The sequence below is a fragment of the Mytilus galloprovincialis genome, chromosome 11 (assembly GCF_965363235.1).
Source record: "Mytilus galloprovincialis chromosome 11, xbMytGall1.hap1.1, whole genome shotgun sequence".
NCBI classification, from domain to species: Eukaryota; Metazoa; Mollusca; class Bivalvia; order Mytilida; family Mytilidae; genus Mytilus; species Mytilus galloprovincialis.
The window spans coordinates 70,511,186-70,532,076 of NC_134848.1; the positions used below are offsets into that span (position 1 = coordinate 70,511,186).

Genomic DNA, 20,891 nt, shown 5'->3' on the forward strand with positions numbered 1-20,891 from the left:
TAATGTCTGTGTCATTTTGGTCCCCTGTGGACAGTTGTCTTATTGGCAATCATACCACATCTTCTTTTTTATTTTTTAAGTAAACATTTAAAGTACAACCTTACAGTTGTTATCTTTACGTGTTAAAAGTCCAAATAGTGCCTGATATTGATATCATAAATATTCCATACAATTCACAGCTTTTCGGTATCAAATACGTAATGAAAAAAAAACAGTTATTTATCATCAGGGCAATAAGACTGATTTGACAACGAAGAGATAAAACCTAGTTTAAAACTTCAAACTACAAATGTTTACCTTAGTACCACCTTAAAATATTTCCTCGAATTTGAATCACCAAACTAATATATAGAACAAAGTTAAATCAGCATCGAAAGATGTATGTATTTACAATGTTCCTATTTTTCTGTTTCTTATAACGTAGGTATGCTTCAATATGTAGAGTTATTTCACATTGTCCACAATTCAGCATTTCGGTTATTTACTAACAAAAATGATAAAACGTGAACTATTTTCATTTATGGGTGGGCTGTTATACTTTTTTGTTGATATGAATTAATATCTTACCGGTCAAGATGTGTCAATATTGATAGCAATACTTGATACAAATATATTGTATATACTTATCCTTTAGATACAAATGTATATTCGTTGTATAAAGACTTACATTTTCCAGAATACAATGTTCTTTTGCATTTTATACTTTTTCAATATATCCTTCAAGAATAAGTAAATTAATAACGGCAGCTGACCATAAACTGATATTCCTTAAATGAGTGTAATCTGTGATCTAGAATTTTTTTCTTTCTTACCATTTGACGAATCCTTCCCTTGTATGTTTTCATTTTGTCAATATAATGTAGATCAGCAAATCAAAATAAAAACTTGTTGCTGGTAGTAATTGGATATTACAAACAAGCTTAAATTTGAACATGGTTGTAACAGTTTTACCAGACAACAACTACAAATACACTATACAGAAGGTTGGTCTGATCCAGTTGCCTTTATTCATTTTTATATTTGACTTGTTCTACGGTTTTTGTTTTTAATTAATTAAGAAAATAATGCATTTGGCATTCAAAACAAAATCTACATGCCGGCTTATGTACAAAGATGTCTGAAAATATCTAATCATAACTAAATTAAGGATTTTGCGCTAACACTACCGCTTCTAAATTTTATATATAAGCTGTGTGTATTTGGTTTTTTAAAATGTCAAGTCAGGAAAATGGCCATTGTTATATTATAGTTCGTTTCTGTGTGTGTTACATTTTAATGTTGTGTTTCTGTTGTTTCGTTGTTCTCCTCCTATATTTGATGCGTTTTTCTCAGTTTTAGCTTGTAGCCCGGATTTGGGTTTTTTTCAATCCATTTATGAGTTTCGAACAGTGGTATACTACTGTTGCCTTTCTTTTGCATATAAACGTCTACTTGACATGGTTAATCTGACATTAACCTAATTTATAACAGTCAACGATAATTTCTCATGATGATGTAAGTTTTTACTGACCAAGTAATTGCTGTGTTGGCACTTATTGAAAAGTCTACTAGACCGGCGTCTGACTGGATGAATTTTTCAATGCCACTATATGCATTGTGCATTGGTCAATGTTAGGGATTTCCTGAGTAGGTTAATTTCTATTCTCCAAGTAAATGCGTTGTATGATAGTAATGTATGGTATACAGGGGCGTTCGGCTTTATGACAATTTCCCTATATTACTTTATGAAATGTTCATTGGTCAACGTTAATTATTCGTGATGCAGTACCCACATTATTTAGGCAGATGTTGAATTGTACAGATGTTTATAAACTCAATTTGATTTAAAGGTACAAACGTTAGTTTTACAGGGTATTTCTGACAACGAACTATTTACATTATTAGTTCCCAGCATCTATAATGAATTAGCCGTTTCAGAATCTAAAGAATCATGGGTAATTTCATTGTTCGTACCCCCAAATGAAAATAACGCCACGTCATTGGTTAAATTTCCATTGTTTATGACATTTTTAACCAATCAGGACGTTGTGGTGTACACTTTTGAAAATATTACCCAGGATGCATTAGATTCTGAAACGGGGAATTAGTCAACGATGTCTAATAGACAAAGTTGTGTTAAGTGATCGTGTCAAGGTAACATTGACCATTCTCGTTTGTCATGGTTCATCAGTTAATGTTAATTGTGTTGTTTTAACTGATTATACGTAGCATGTATGTAAAATAACTGAAAGGTGGACAACTCCTGGTAAATGATGCATCTAACATTAATATAAAATAAGACATGTTTTATAATTTCCAACTAATAAATTATTTACGCAAATCAAAATGACGTAGATTTAAGCAACTAAAAGTCCTTCAACTATGAGAATGAATGAAAACTTTCTGTCTTTCATTTTAGGAAATAAACATCTATATGTTCAAGGATAGTATATTTATTCAGTATAAAATTATAAGAAATACACCATACACTAAAATTACAAAGACCATTTTAATAACATCTAAACAGCATGGCTATCGAACAATAATATTATGTCAACCGAAGCGAGTAAAAGATCATATTTTTGTAATTAAATATCATGGAAGATTAGAGAGAAGAATACGGAATTATTGGCCAAATATAAAATACAAATCCGTAGCTCGGTATAATACATATGATGTGAGCAAAAGATTTTCCTCTAAAAAGCATGTTCTTTTACAGTGATTTAAGAAATTTTACACATACACTAGATTGAATAAGCGTCACACAATCTTTTGTCTTAGCAGTTTTATTAAAAATTATAGAAAGTGTATTCCATTGTTGCACGCCCTTCTTTTATAAATGTTTCAATAACAATTTGTTTTAACAATTCTCTGTATTTGCTTGATTCTCATTATATGTGTAATCAAATTATTATCTGATGATATCGTTAATAAATATAGATACCACTTGTAAACGGGTTTGAAAAGATAAAACTTTGAGAATATATTTAAGTATAGACATAGTCATGATTGTGGTCTTACTTTAATTGGTTCTAAATATGCCTCGCTATCATCTCTTGTAAGTTCAGCAAACACAAATCAATAAATAAATCTAATCTGAATCATTCCAATGCTTATCATTTTGATCCTTATATCAGATATGTTAAATAGGGATACACATTAATGTGAGCTTAACATAAGTTCCTTAGTCGTGTGAAAGGTTAAGAACACAATAAATATGTAATATTATCGTTTTTTTTAAATGTTTATACTAAATACTAATAATCATCTTTCAGAGAAAAAGAAGATGTGGTATAACTGCAAATAAGCAACACCCTTCGCTAGAGACCAAGAGTCAATGACTAAATGTCTCTGTAAACTAGATCATCCTACCATTGAAGGTTCCGAAAAAAAACACAGCATCACGACACTACCGGAAATGACTAAACAATTAACATCTTCACTGAAACATCAAATAGATTCGGCTAAATATCACAAATACATTCATCATCAAATCAGGTACACCTTCAAATGAAATCAGGCACACCGAAAAGATAATTTCCTTTGGATGCTCGATCGTTGGAAACAAAATATTCCTTCCACAATGCCTCAAATTCTGGTTTAGTAATATTTTTACCCTGGAATAAAAATAAACATGTCAGTATTTTCAAAGAAACTATATGTAGGCTTTACTATTAATCTTGATATACCAATAATTAAGTTTCGGTTTAGTTGGATTTCATTCCGTTTACATGTTATACACAAATGTTATGTAAAAATGTCAAAAATATAATTATGTCATAATTTTGGGGAAAGTTATGGCATCTGTATAAATAGGGTTATTGGGTAGAATACTATAAGTAAACATGTGTTTATTTAATTCAATCGGCTTAATTTGTGGAGAAAAGAAAAGTAACGAGATAGTTGCATAAAAACTTGCTACGACGTACCAATTTTCAGTCACTTCTACGTAACAAAAACTCTTGTTAAAATTTCGAATCAGTTTTGTAATGAATGAACTTCCAAATAAAGGTTATCTTTCTGTTAGTATTTAGTTTTCTTTATTCTTGACAAACTCTTTAGTTGCATCCTTGTAGTTTGTTCGCCTCGTGTACAGGAGCTACTGTGTTCGATCTTTGAAATTCATACGAACAAGTTCTCCCCTAAACCCGTGGTATTTATGAGAACTATTGTATTAACTGATCAGCAATCATTTTAAAGAATGTTATCAGTTGAGTATTCAGCTGAATATAGTATTATAGCATAACCTGTTTTCGTTCTGAATTATTAGCTGCTTGACTTCAGGGAACTTTTCATTTATCCACGTATCTTAGCCTGTCGGAAAACCTGAGTCACCCTTATTTTTTTTATTGCGGTCGGTGTTTTTCAAACTTTCATTTTCGATGTAGTTTTATCGAACTTGTTTTTCTTTTTTTTTATATTTTTCAATGGCTTGGCTATGTTTGTATTTTATTTAGGAGTTTTGCAAATATTCTTGATATTATCCGCCGCCTTTGTATTTTATTATATAACGTTTTATAACATTAGCTTATGTCAGTTGTTATCTTTAAAATCAAGACACAAAAAAAAAATAAAAGTCTGCATGACATGCGGTATCCTACTTAACTTATAAACTACTTACACCGGATATTTTCTTGAAGGCAGTGCTGCAATTGTCTTTGCTTATACCATATGCTTGATAAACCGTGCTAAATTCATTCTCGTCTATTTCATTGTCACCTTAATTACGGAAATAAAATAAAAACAAACGCATTTTTTTCTCTGATATGTAACATTTTTACAATTTTGTAATTTTCTGAATTTTAAAATTTTGATGGTTGAATTGTATCATATAAAGTTGTTAATATAGAGCTGCACCATGACTGCATGATACGTCCATCGCATAACAAACAGTTTTCAATAATTGTTCAACTTATTTAGTTTCAGAACTATGCGTGGTAATATAAGAAATTTATAAAACAAAACAAAAGAAGGTTTATTTCAATTGATATAAACACGTCACTAAAGTTTCATAATTCCTGACAGCGTTTTACAGTGAATACTTCAAAACGTAAGATCACGTTTGTGTTTCAATCAGAATAATGTGTTGCCAATAAATAAAAAAAAATCACAAAAGTTTAGTGAAATTGTTTTACGTTATTGTGAACTATAGTAAGAACACGCAACATGATTGATGAATAAAATCTAACAACTCATTACTTAACGTCTAGCTTTAACATGTTTAAAACCATGTTTAATCCACCAATTTCTAAATAATAAAATGCTATAACGAGTCGTTTTCTATTTGTTTGGTGTGTTTGAGCTGTCGATTTTTTGGTTTGCTTAGGGAGTTTCTGTTTAGAATAATCGCTTTTTTGTTATCTTACTTTTTCCTTGTAGCTTTTTTTTAATAGAATGACTAAACAATACAACAAATTCATGTACGCAATATTACAAAATTAAACATATGATAAGCACAAAGGTGATTTTAGTAACTTATTTAAACCGAATCTCTTCGGGATTTAGATTTTGTTCGGTTTTGGCCGATGTTCGATTTTATCAAGTTTAAAACGCATACAATTGGATATGACGGTGCTTACGAACATATTTGGTTTATACAGGTTTTCAGTCTATGCAGGATTCTGTTTAGTCAGGTTTTACTGTATTTAGCTTCACTTACCCGATTTGTCGTTGACTTTAAACATGAAATCTACAAATTTTTTCTGCCATTCCGGAAACTCTTTACCACTTTTAATGTCCTTTACACTTTCTGTCCACATTTTGAGCCATTCATCCTCCGATACCTTATCATCCTATGTAAACAGATAGCATACACTTAGGAAATATAAAAAGCTAAAAGTAATTGATTATCATACATGCGTATAATTTGTTCAACAAGAAAGTAGTTTGTATAAGGCAAACCCCACTTAGGCCCCTGTAAACATGAAACATTCTTTATGCTATGACGGTCCTGAGAATACTTTTGAATGCATTCAAACACATTCAAATAGTCAGAAAGCCTTTTGACATATGAGGGACATACATAGTCAGTGTATTATTTAATTGACATGTTTATGTAATCTTAAAATGTGAGTGCAAGGGAAAATAAGCATGTATATCAATATTATTAACATTAGCACGATTTCGAATAAATCACAAATTTGAAAATAGCTACTATGTTGTGTAAAAATGCAGTATTTTGCGATAATCCTTTTTTTGATTAAAAAAACATTTATATACATTCTACAACGACATAGGTGGAATGCTATCGCTAAAATAAGAAAGATTTGTTTTATAGTTGACATTTTGATGTAACAGGAAAGATCAATTTCACGAACAGCATGCTATTAATTCTATCACTGTATGCTTTACCACAACGCAATTGATTTGTCATGTCAAGCGTGTACATTAACTGCGAACCGGAAAAACTATTTTTATTAAATCTTCCCGGAGGATGCTGATGCTTATTCAGTTGTAAAATGAATGTCGTGTATGTCAACTCGCATTAAAAGTCTGACGAACGATTGAAAGCTAATACAGAATATGATAAAAACAAAAATCTGCATGAGGAAAGTTTCATTTTAACAGAGAACAAATATATTGACTTGGTGACGTGAAATGTCAACTTGTTATAGCTACTAATTTTTCATAGTGTTAGCTCTGGAGTATTAAATAGTAAAATCACAAAAAAAAACTCAAAACAAAATTTTAATGAAAAAGTCCATAAACAAATGGCAAATTAAAAAAAGTCGAATTAAGGAATTTTTTCTATCTTTCCTTTTCCTATCTACGAAATGCATGTTGTTTTGAAACAATACAAAAAATGACAATATGTCTTTATTTATTTGATATTTTATTCGATGTATGTTATTTAAACAAACTGTGGATATTCAATAACATTAAATATGTTTTGTTTCTAAACAAAAGTTTCGATATTATCTATTTAGACATGCACTATCCTATACGGCATATTGTACAAATGAATGACAAGTTGATATAATTCTTTTACCTGGTTTTCATCAGCATACTTTTTTAGACCTTCCCATATCAAATTCAGTGTTTCCTCGGCCTCAGAATATTCCTTGCCACCTTTCGTCCAATCCAATATTTTACATACTTTCTAAAGAAATACAAAATATATTTCTTTAAATTTGAACATGAGGACACATTTTCACTGAAAATAATCAAGATGAAAATAAAAGTTTAAATACCAAGCTTAACATTTACCAATGGGAACCTTTTGATTAATTAGGCGTTTAATTTATTTTGATAGGAATCACATTAAGAATATCGAATATCGGATATTAAGAACATATGTACTCCAAATGCAAAAAGTAAAATCCCAAACATTCTGAAGTTGGAGGAAAATCTAATCAGAAAATCCATAAACACATGGGAAAATCAAATAACAAAACACATCAAAAACGAATGGACAGGAAAACTGTCATGTTCCTGACTTGGTACAGTAATTTTCAAATGTAGCAAATGGTGTATTACACCTGCTTTAATAGATTAATATCACTGAATAAATGCATAGGTAAATATGCAGAATCATCTGCGTCTGATTTTTATTATTGACTGAGGAAATGTAACTAGCATCAAAGATCGGAAATATGCGGGAACAAAGAATCATGAATCACTTAGAGTAAAAACAGATAATACATGATAATCTATCAAATATGATCTCCGATCTAAACCAAAAAAAGTGAGACCAAAGTAATCATGTTGCTATCAATTCAGCAAGTTTAAATACACAAATGGGTTCATTTTGATCTTCAAAACATAATTTTATCTCTTTATGTGATGTGTTCTGCATTCATTAAATCATTGAGCCAAAACAGGTTAAACTCATGATTAAGCAAATAATCATAACTTACCTATAACGTACATTAAATACACATCGCATACATGTAACATAGTAATTTAACATCATGGTAAAGATTTCTATGGGGTTTGTTATCAAAATCTTGCAATTCAAAACTTTCATTTAGAAACTTGATGTTAATCACAAATATATTAGTATCCCAGGGTTTTTATTCGAATCAAGCCTTGATTTCAATCAAATAGAATAGGGTCGTAAGATATCGAAAGAATATGCAATCTCTGTATCGATAATTAACTTATAGAAAAAAAGAAGATGTAGTAAATTGCAAATGAGACAACTGTCCACAAATGACACAGACATCAACAACTATAGGTCGACGCTCGGCCTTCAACAATGAGCAATGCCCATACCGCATTGTCAGCTATTAAAGGCCCCGATATGATAACAACGCCATGACAAAAAGCCCAACAAACAAACAACAGTACACAATACACAACATAAAGAATGAGTAACACTACCGATTTTATTTCATTCAGACCGTTTCATGATTAGTTGTGAGCATGTTCTTGCTTCAATTTCTACTAAAATATAAAAAAAATTTTCGGCATTTCCTTCTGTTTTCTTTTGCATTTCAATGATGATGCCTACATCTACCTCATACTAACATTTACTTCGGTTTTAGTTTGTAACTTTTATATTAATGTACTTGTAAAATACCCGACATTGACATGTTTATAGAGGTTCTCCCTTGGAAATAATATTACATACTTCAACAGCAAGCCCAAAATCTTCTTTCTTTATCATCCCATCTTGATTGGTATCTGTGAAGAAAAATGGAAAATAACAGTAATTGAAGAAGAATCTAAGACTGAGTTAACTCTGCATGTGTTTATTGTCAGTAACGAATTAATGATTTATAGCTTATGGATTTTATGAATTCAAAATTTAATAGTATAAGTTATAACAGCAGTCGATGGAATTTTCATTTCTTTTGACATGTATAAAACACTTTTTATGTACTTTCACAATTGTGATAGTTTGTATTTTCTTAAATGCTTCAAACCTGAAAAACATGCTTAAAATTTCGTCTGGAATTATACCGAGTAGAGAAACATTATTGATATAGAAGACTTTGTTTTTATGTTTAATGTGTAAGTTGTAGACCACAAATTAGTGGCTAAATGCGTTTACGTGCACACATCATCAATGATTTAAAGAAAAAGGACAAAACGGAAAAATATTTTAATGTCATACAAGGTTAAAAACTTAAGTTTGTATCTCAAATAGAAAATACAGCTTAGTGATATATGAAATGTTGTTTACGTAAAACGATCGGATAACTTCAATATATATCGCAAGAAATTTTCATATTTGAATACGGGTTTGCAATGTAAGATTTGACCACGTCATATAATGGCTTGTGTCATTCATCTCTAGCATAAAAGACTTTATTTTTATTTCGCTGGAAAGATATGCTCTAAGGATGTAGTTAGGTGATCTTAGACGAAATTAAATAAGTCAAGAATTTAAAATTGATACTGTAAACTGGAAAAGTATTAGTTAAGGATCAGATAAGAATACCAATTTTGATAGGTCATGTCGATGCTTTTCAAGATATTTGATTGATAAGATTTGGCGGAAAAAGGCTGACTCGATTTTTACCTTATTTCTGCATTGGTATTATTCATGTTATTTTGGTCTCGCATCAAAAGAAAGAAAATCAAGAATCTGCTTACATTTTGTCAAATGAAATTTTATGAGCTTGTGTTAAAACACAAATATGTGTTAGGGGTCAAATTATTTTATATTGTATCGTATAAAAAAACACCGAGGAGTCCGAATATCTGACACAAATTCCAAAACTTCACCTTAATACACCCTTAAAAAAATAAATAGGTTAAGTTTTAATTCAAACAGAGAGTTAATTTAAAAAAGAAATTGAAACAGATAAATACAACGATAATTAATTTAAAGAGACTAGCTAACGTGACTGTATTTACAATTTGTTGATTATCATGACATTTATCGGTGTCCTGTCGAACAAAACAACGCATTTTAAAAGTACCTGTGAAGGCATTTGAAGGAGAAAAAAAATTAGAAAAGATACTTCTACATTTAAAAAGCGCATACAAATATGAAGTCAGATGAACAACATGAGAAGGAGAACATTCGAGCATGCTGTACTATAGTTAACGCATGTCTAGATTGAGTCATTTCATATACCTATTCTAAATTTATGGAATTCATAATTTATTTTGTTATTCTACAAACATAAAAATAAGTAGAAGCGGTATGATTGCCAAACAGACAATCATCCAACAGAGCCCGAATGGAGGACACTTGGTCATTTGTAGGCTTTCGGCAAAGATAAAAAGTATACCACATAGCATACTATACCTGCTCTCATATGGCTATAGCAAAACAAATTAAACAAGAACATTAACTGCGCTTGGTTTATTGATGAAATGTAATCGAAAATAAATCCGATTTACAGCATCAAACGACAACTAAATAGCATGCTCCTAAATATAGAATGGCACACACAGAATATGGCGGGATCATGCAAACATGTTTGGGTCGTCCAAACCTCCCCAAACGCGGGACAGTGGTATTGCAGTACACCTTTAGACAATCTGATTTAATCAGTTGAAAATGAGTTAGTTAATTAGATTGAGATAACCACAAAAACACAAAGTACAGATCTGCGATTACAATCTGAAATTAAATCCCTTTCTTATATCTTTTATTATTTTTTTTTTCATTATTAAGCTGTCAGATTTACAATACGTTAACTGCAATCAAGTATAGACCCCATAATAGTCAGTCATCTTGTGTTCATTTACAAACACATAACAGTGTGGCTATATAAAGTCGTAATAACACCTTCATTGTTCTAACATTACATGTATTATTACGTCATGTCAAAAAGTCGAATGGGAGGCCTTAATTAATACAACTGTCAGATAAAGATGTATAGGTTAGAATTTCAAACGAATCAGTTTGGGATAACATACCGACAATCAAATGGGGCATTGGTAATCAATTCTTTAATTAATTAAATTCAAATTCAATGCATTCATTTGTTTGTCGACTAATCGCATTAGGCCTAATGATTATGCAACTTGTCAAGCAATGGAGATTTTAAACTGCACAGATGACAACGATATAGATGATAGCAAATAATCTTCTATTCCTGTGAGACTAATAATGTGCCAGTTGTTGAAAAATGAGAAAAGATTTGAACCCGTCTTCTCTTTACCAGTGATGGTGCATTTTTATTTATTAGTCTTTCATAGAGTGTCATAGCTGATAAAATGAAGAGAACTAATATGGCCATGTTCATACTGAGGCTTAAACATGTTTTGAAATAAGTTTAATTGGAATTTGAACATCGATTATCAATAAATACTGCGTTTATTCTGGAAACACTGGCACATATTAAGTACCTTTCGGTTAAAGAATTGAATACACCAAACAATTGATTATGTCTTTCCTCAAAGTTGTCAGCAATACAAGTTGTGTACACAAAATATGTTTTACAATTGCAGAGTGAACGCGGCATTTGATAAATTCAATTAAATGATTTGGATGTTGAATTTCGATGTTTAACTAAACAATAGAACGTACACACAGAGCAACTGTTTTCTTGTAGTTGTAGCATCAATTACGACCTCTTTTTTGATTGATAACGCCATCATTGAACTCAACTGAAAATGAAGTTGTAATTTGTATGAACAACGCGTTGCGTAGACCTAGACTCTTTTCCGTGACAAAAAGTTCATGCTCTTATGTCGAAGTATGAATGTTTTGTGTCATGTTTATCGAGTTTTTGGTCTTTTTTCAATCGCTTATTACTTTGCATGTTGTCTTTGTTTTATTAGCAGCGGTATACTAATTTTGCATTTATACATTATAAATACCACTTTGACATTATTTTGTTTAATTTATTTAGAGTCATACGTACCTGTAAAGTTCAGATAGATGTTAACAAAAGTTATCAAAATGCAAACAACCTATGTTAGATAAATAAAGGCAACAGTAGTAAACCAATGTTAAAAACTCATAAATCGATAGAAAAAAAAGCAAATCCGGGTCATAAACCAAAACCGAGGGAAACGCATTAATACAAGAGTATGACGACACAACATTAAAATGTAACACACACACAGAAACGAACTTAGCATTAGACAAAGTCCGATGAGAATAACAAATATACATGTAACATCAAAACTAAATACATGAATTTGGGATAGAAAAGTACTATGACACGTTTTATAATAATGTGAATTCACACTCAGATATAAGAGGAAACAAACGACACCAAAGAAACACAACGTTAAAATGTAACACACACAAACACCGACTATAATATAACAATGACCATATTCCTGACTTGATACAGGACATTTTTAAAAGAAAAAAAATGGTGGGTTGAACCTGGTTTAGTGGCATGCCAGACCTCCCTCTTTTATGATAAGGAATGAAGTGATACCAAGTGAATTTTGAATATTCCTTAATATCTTGCAAACCAAAGATAAACGAGCAGATAACTTCAAAAATAAATTAAAGCTTGAATAGTTCTCTCAAATGCATAAATTGAGACAAAAAATAATATTTTTATCAAATTTAAAAATGTTATAAAAATATACTTACTAGGTTAATAATTTCATCATAGATACAAGGATTGAGACATTGTATTTGCGCGAGACGCAATTTTCGTCTAATACGCAGTTGACACTTGTAATATCTAATTGATGTTAACATTCTATTTTGTTCTTAAGTAAAACAATTTATCGAGTAATAATTTTAATAATCAACTTATCCTTAACTATATCACAAGCTTATCGATTACAAATCCATTTAACTATTTCCACGGCATTTTAGAAGTATACGCATATTTGAAAGTTTTAATTGTCGATCATAGTGTGGCAACCATAGTTAATGAAGGCTGTTAAAATGAAAGGCTATATTAATTTTTTTTAAGTAGACTGACATGAATAAAAGACAAAAACAAAATATGTTAACTTGAATTATTCATGAATTACAACTTCCTGTATCTAGGCTAAATTCTTTAGTCTTAAGATGTAGAATGTTTAATTTTCAGAAGAAAACAATAAATTATTATGCAATAGTTTTATGTAAGCTAGCAGACATGATAGGTACTTTTCAATTTGTCTACCTGTTGCGTATAATTGGCACAATCCATAAAAATCTAAATCCTCAATGCTCTTCAACTTTGTACTTGTTTGGCTTTATAAATATTTTGATATGAGCGTCACTGATGAGTCTTATGTAGACGAAACACGCGTCTGGCGTACTAAATTATAATCCTGGTACCTTTGATAACTATTAAATACTAAATTAAAACTGAAGATATCCTAGGGTCGTTATCATTTTCATGTGTAGGAAAATTTATTGACACAGTAAAAGGGACTGTGTTTCTGAAAAAAAGGAATATTAATAATCAATATTCTCGTGTCAGTTAAAAAGCATATCATTATACTTTACTATTTGATGATTTCAAGCAAAGTAAAATACCTAAATAACTGCCAAAGAATGAAAACATATTTTCATGTCTTCATTTTTAAAGTGACATGTAGTTTTTCTTAATATCAGCAAAAATATTTTAGGAATGATTCTGAGAAAAATAAATTCATGAATACTATGTACAAAGTATTTTCAAAATCGATTTATTTCTAAGAAAAAAAAAAAACGCTAATATAAATTATCGCTCATATATTTCATTATATCCAGTATGTTAGGGATCGCGACAATCAATGACGGCAAAGTTTGTTTTGAAAGAAGAAAAAAGTAAAAACAAAGATGTGTCTGTTGTAAATGCTGGACATCAAGATCAGAAGTTAAATCAATTAATTAATTAATTCAAGACTCTTTGGATGTCGTACATTGTCAAGACTTAATTTTGTCCTTGACATTCACAAAGTATTATCAAATAATGCTGACCAATACAATGTGTTATAATCCTGGTACCTTTAATAACTATTCTGATACTTTAAGGAGAGCAAAGCATACACTAATCTTTGATTTAACTATTTTATCACGTTCATATATCATCATATTTCCCTGTAATGCTGTAATGCTTTATGTGGATATATATACATGTAGCTTACTGGTGTGGTTCAACACAAACACTCTTTATCTTTTGTTTGATTGCGAATAGAATACGTAAAAACATTTAACAAACTTATCCTCACTATCCTTATTTGTAAAAATAAATATATATCAGAATACCTTTAAAACAAAATAAAGCCCGACACATCATTTTGCAAATTACACAGCAGGCTTTTCAAAACTCACTTCAACTATTTTGATAAAAAAAGAAAATTAACTCGTCGGTTACCCTAGATAAGTTACAAATTTCACAAAATCAATTCTAGCTAAAAACAATGTAACACTTTATCATGGTTGGACGTTCGGAATGAAATTATATATCTTTTGTGATGTGTCATCTGTAATATATCGTCCTCTGATTACGGCTAGTAATTGTTTATATCCGGCACAAGAACTGGACAAATTAGGCAAATTAGTCTTAAAGCTTTGTAGCAGTATACAAATAAAAACGGAAACTTATTAACAGTATTTGGAAAAACACCGAATGTTGGGAAAGACACTTGTTTGTTTTAGTATCAACACACGATAGTTCCATCGCAATGTGAGGCTAACCAATCGATTATTTGTCGCATATGTTTGTATTGTATCTGATTACAAATAATGTTGTTATTTTTTTATGAGTTAAAATAATTAATGTACCTATACATGTATGATTTGGAGTCTTCCTTCTATATTTTATTAGACGAAATTATTTTCCCTACTTTCATACATGTACTGTTAGGGATATGAAACTCGTCGTACATGTGTATCAATGACTTTCAGAAATTTCAAAAAAATGGCATTTGTATTTTATCCTTCAAAACTTAAAACAAAAAAAATAAAGTTTGTGTTAACTGAAAGCTTATGTATTTCTTGTATGCTTAATCAGTTTTTTTTATACAGAAAAAAGTGCGCGCAATAATGTGACGTTATTTTCATCCTCTTTTATCAAATTATATGAATAAGGGAAAATACAACATTGTATGAACCACGCAGTAAAATGATTTTGATAAACAATTTAAGTCTATTTCATTGTAGCTGTTGATGTTAACAATGTCTTCTAAATAAGATATTCATTTTTTCAGACATTTGATGCCCTTACCAATTAAGGAATCGTTATCCATTCGTTTGATGTGTTTGAGTGAGCTTTTGATTTTGCCTTCTGATCAGGAACTTTCTTATTTGAATTTTCCTCAGAGTTCAGTATTATTGTGATTTTTTCTTTTCAAAATGACATATATTCTGCCGTGACTTCTACTCGAAATTGTTACAATTTGATCTAACTAATATCATGCTATAGGCTCCTTACTTTTCATATTGTATGAATTTTAAAAGTTTACATTTATTGTTTAAACTCGTACATATTACGATAAATTAAAAAAAAAAGAAAGAAATAAAAAAGAACGTTAGAAAATTGAAAACGACTTAACGAGCTTTCTAAATTTTATGTAAAAAAGTACCATTAATAATTGAGCTGTGGAGACTATTTCAAAATCGTAAATCATATTATTTATTAAAATTTTATATTTTATAGTAGCCTGTTACTAAGATTTAAAAAGACCAAAAATCCTATAATTAGACACAATGACAAAATCAAACAAATGAGCAGTTGACACAATGATATCATCCAACATATACATGTAACACAATATAAATTAGCAAATAAAAATACACCTAAATGTATTACAAATACATACCAATAAAGGAATGTAAATTAACAAATAAAAATGCACCTTACCGTATAACAAATGAAACACCCGAAGTATTTTCTCCTTTTGGAAGTCTGTCAACGAGCTATCCGCCATTCTGAAATATAACAAGACTGATCACACTGAAACGTTTGTTTCTGGCTTATTGATTTCCGTTCAAATCCTGCTTGATTCAGACCATGAAATTAAAAATATATTTCTATGTTTGAAATCATATAAAATCAATTTTGTAAATAAAAGATACTTTGGTTTTGATGGTGAAACAATAAGCGATTATTGACTAAAACTGTCATTTATTATGGGAAACACTATAGTAGCATTTGCCGTGTTTGATATCTAATCCTGTTTGTTTAAGCATTTTTTATACTTGATGTAATAACCTTATATTGGGATATAGCATGTGAAACCATTTCTAGGTAATTGATAATTGAATAGTTTGAGTAGTTTATTGTTGCTTTATGTCAACTACAGTCTGTTTTAATATTCTGTTGTTTGATTTGTTTTTGAAATTATATATGGTAAAATAGCAATCATCCTGATTACGACGGTATGAAGTGTGTTTATTAGCATATTAAAACATAAAGGACCATAAATACTATGTATATTAAACTATATTTTTGCATCGCTGTCACGAACACAAATAAATGAGTTTTTCTTTGTCGTTAAAAGATCAGAAAATGAAGTATCATGGGTTTAATATTTCTACAATGACTTGTAAGGTTTTTTTTATAATTAATTCTGTTGAATTTCATTTTAGAGGAATAGAAAATTAAGAACCAATATTCTAATTGCAGGATATACCCTTCCAGAGCAATTGCAAATACCCCTTGTGTTTCACTTGCTTCATGTAGCTAAAACTTACGTTTTCGATGAAGAGGTTTGTTAACCAGTTTTTTTTTTGTTGTCCCTCTTTGCTATTTTATTTTTTTTGTGTTAGGGGGTTGGTGATTTGCAAAAGTGATATCAGTTTGTGTCATCCTCTGAGCTGATTGTCCCTTTGGTATAATACTTTTTTTAGAACAGATCTCAAGAAAATCAAAATAACAAAGACTTTGATTTTCTCATTTTTTTTGGTAATGAAGAAAATAAAATATTGATAACATGTTTGCATTTTATTGCTTATTATTCTACTTTGTGCAATGTGTTGCTCTTTACTTGTTGGTAGTTATATAAAGATCCATGTCAAAACACCGAGTGGCAAGTCAGTGCACTAGTTTAATTAGTTAGTTTTTAGGGAGTCCTTGTTTTTCTAATTCCGTCACCACATGGGTCGTGTACAGATAAAAAGCTTAAATCATATGCACAAAGTCTGTAACAAGTGTCTATCTAATTAGTTTGTCAAAAGGATAGCGGGAACACTAAATTAATTGTTATATAGCGGGAAAGTCATAAATTTTACAAACTGGTGAATTGCTCGTTTTTCAGTTTTGAAATTGTACACCAAAGCAAGGCAAAGTTGCCCTTTTATGGTTTTGACTATTTTTGCTTTAGAGCTTTTATATCTTAATCTTTCAAATATACAGATTTTAAAAATATACAAAAATTGAGTTATGCTACGTATGTGTAACGTCAGATTATTGAAAAAAAAACTAATATAGAGAAAATAAACTGACAACGCCAAGGCTAAAAAAAAAAAAAGACAAACAGACAAATAATAGTACAGAAGACACAGCTTAGGTTGACATTTCCTGTCATGTATGCCGAGGACATAACACAGCAGCTAACAATATGCAACGTCGTGTATTTTAAAAGTTAAATCACAAAAATACCAGGGAAAATTCAAGACGGAAAGTCCCTATTCAAATGGCAAAATGAAAAGCTTAATCATATTAAACGAATAGATAATACATGTCATACTGCTAACTTGGTACAGGTATTTTCTTCTGTTGAATATGGTGGATTAAACCTTGGTTAATAGGTAGCTAATACTAACAATAACGGGCTTTGGTGTAATGAAACATGTGTGTTGAACTATAGAAAAGAAATATAATACTTTTTTTTGGGTATTTTATTGAGATTATATATTTATTTATGTGAATATGGCTACAATCCTCAAGACACTGATTTATGTGATTTTAAACCATTTGTTCTTTTCATTCCAGCGTGGTGATATACTCCTACGATATCTTTGGATCTATTTCTGGCTGTTTCTTGAACGATACCGATGGGACTTCTAAATGGCAACATATGCCATTTTCATACGAATGTTGACATCTATATATGAATAAGACGATACCTACAGGGAAATCAGGAAGTTGATGGAGAATGAAACAAAATGTGTCAAAATGAAGAAAGTTGAAAAGGAAAATATCAATAATATATACAGTACATAAGTACTCAAGGTATGCCCACCATACAACCATGCGAGTATAAATAATCATTCTTTGTTTTACTTTTTTGCTTCTCTCTGTAACGTTTGATAACCTCCATTGTGTTAAAATGTGTGTTCTTAGTTTAACACTGAAAATAAAATGTCTGTTGTCAAGTAAACATTATAACTTATGAAACACAAATTATCAGAGTTCGCATCTGATCTGATGCACATCTGATTCACGCCACCTCTGGAATGAGTAGTCTCAAAATAGCCTTCAGTTTGATGATATTTTGAGCTTTATCTGCGGGGACATCAACTTTCTGTCATGGAGATTGGACAGGTTTTTCAAATAACGCTGATAGAATTCTAGAATTCAGAAATCAAAATAATAACCGCTTATAACCAATACCATTCGTTCAGGTTTGTAAATATAAAGGAAAGTTAAATGATGCATAATTACAAACTTGTAAATCTCTATGAATATATAACAATTGATTGATAAGATAGTGCATTGCTATATGCTGTTAGATTATAATTATAAAACATTAAAAGTTGAAAAACAGTAAGGTATATTATAGCAGTAATATATACAACTATCCTGATTTTCATTCATGCTGTTTTATTTGAATAGAAATATGTGAAGTCTCAAACGAATAAATTGTACTTATTAGTACTTATTACAAATTGCCATTGTAATTGTAGTATAGTGTTTCCTGTATCGGCTTATGTGGATTGGAGGAAGTAATTTGTCACTTAACATCGACTTGTTTCATTGAACATTATTTAGAGTTAGGTTTAAATTAATGATATATGTCTCGACGTTTCGGGTTTTAAAAGATAATTCAAACAAATATATTTTCAGTGTACAGAAGTGAACTGTACACTGAAAATATATTCAGTGTACAGAAGTGAACTTTTTTAAATAAATAAATCTTTCAAAATAGTTCATTGATGCGATTTTCGCGAGTAACGGTACCAGTATGTTGAATAGTTGTATAATGAATGTCTTACGTAGAATGTAAATTTACAGTAAAACGAGTTTTAGGCATAGAGTCCATACAAAGTTATATGACAATATCACGAACTGTTATTCCATGTAGTTGTCTGTAGTAATTGGAATAGGATATAGAGCTGACATAAATAAGACCAACATGCCATGACATGCAACGAATAATGTTCAATATAGCAACAACATAGACAGTATGTCTGACTCGTAAATGTACACTGCAACATAACCTAGAATAGTAACAATTGTATAAGAGAATTTTTTTATTTGTATCTTCCTTGAAATCTGTATTTTTTAAATTTTGTTTTTAACATGTTTGTTCAGATTTTACAATCCACATGCATAATAGTGATGTTGAAATCCAGTGTTTTTTTTCTAGATTTGTAAAAACAAATCAAATAAAATTGAGAATGGAAATGGGGAATGTGTCAAAAGTAAAATCACAAAAATACTGAACTTAGAGAAAAATCAATTCGGAAAGTCCGTAATCACATGTCAATTTCAAATAACAAAACGCATAAAAAACGAATGGACAAGAACTGTCATTTTCCTGACTTGGTACAGGCATTTTCTAATGTAGAAAATGGTGAATTAAACCTGATTTTATAGCACTTACCCTCTCACTTTGATGACAGTCTCATCAAATTCCGTTGTATTTTCATTGATGCGTTAACTAAACAGACACAATAAATAAAGTCAAAATATGGGTACATCGGTCATCATCGTATAACAATTAAAAAAAGAGACAACAACCCGACCATAGAAAAAACAACAGCAGAAGGTCACCAACAGGGCTTCAATGTAGCGAGAAATTACCACATCCGGAGGCGTATACTTGTATACTTGAAACAGACATAACAAAGTAATTTCTTATTTTGTGATGTTTATGTTACCATCGGGTATCGTATGTGTATAATTATGTATTCATATACAAAATGAGAAAATGAATCGTATTATACGTACACATTACAACACAAATTCCTTTGCCATAGCTGCAAAATGGTATTTATTGAGTATTGAAACCACATCATACTAATTTAGTTTCCTAATGATATTAGAAGTAAAACAAAAAAATATACTGAACTCCTAAGAACATTTAAGGATGTTTGCTCCTCTACTTTTTGAATTTTTGACAGATTTTCGGAATCCCCTGGTTTTATCCATGTATCGACATTTAAAAAAATTGCCCACTAACCCCTACTTTTCTTTTCATATTTGTATTAGATATTATTGAAAAAGTCATATTTTAAAATCTTATTAAAATCCTTGTTATTTTTTCATAGTTTTTTAAACAAAAAAGGTGCCAATATTAAGTGAAAGAAAAATCTAGAGAGAATTATTTCCCGCTAAATTTTCAACGGCTTATATCTTGAAAACAAGCAAACGGACCCTCCGTTTATTTTTTCTGCTTTTTTAGTTTCTTTATTTATATACTTTCAATTTATAACAGTCTTTTAAAAAGCTTGTTATTTTTAAACAGAGTAGCGAACATCCTTAAAGCAGAAACTCTATTATCAAATGACAAAATCAAAAGGTAGAATTCATCAAACGAATGGATAACAACTGTAATATTATTGACAGATTCAGGTATTTCCTTCAAATCCTCCACATAATAATCTTAAATAAAAGATGATGAATTACTGTTTCGTGATAGGCAAAATGAAAATGACAACATATTCATTAACAAATATTAGAATTAACATTGTTTCATACCTGCGCTGTAATAGCTAAAGACTCGGAAGCACAAATGTGTCATATCATAATTCAAATAGTTTCACTGTATTGCTCAAGTAATTAAAGGGAATACGAGTCTTGAATTACACACTTAATGTTAACTGTATACGTATCGTAATGTTTTTTTTTGTTTTTTTTTTTGTTTTTTTTGTTTTTTTTTTTTTTGTTTTTTTTTTTAAATGAAACAACAAATACATCTGTTCATTATGCTGTCACAAAAACATTTTAAAACAA

At 30.1% G+C, this 20,891-nt stretch overlaps 1 protein-coding gene across 1 annotated transcript; it reads right to left on the minus strand.

Annotated features, from left to right (window-relative positions):
* Positions 1-3,250: 3,250 nt before the first annotated feature.
* LOC143052727 (sarcoplasmic calcium-binding proteins I, III, and IV-like) lies at positions 3,251-15,791 on the minus strand. Its single transcript, XM_076225826.1, has 6 exons — positions 15,633-15,791; positions 8,552-8,604; positions 6,968-7,078; positions 5,639-5,771; positions 4,601-4,698; positions 3,251-3,596 (listed from the first exon to the last, which is right to left on the minus strand). Exons 1-6 carry the CDS (start codon positions 15,697-15,699, stop codon positions 3,486-3,488), a joined length of 573 nt encoding a protein of 190 aa, XP_076081941.1. The 5' UTR covers positions 15,700-15,791; the 3' UTR covers positions 3,251-3,485.
* Positions 15,792-20,891: the final 5,100 nt, after the last annotated feature.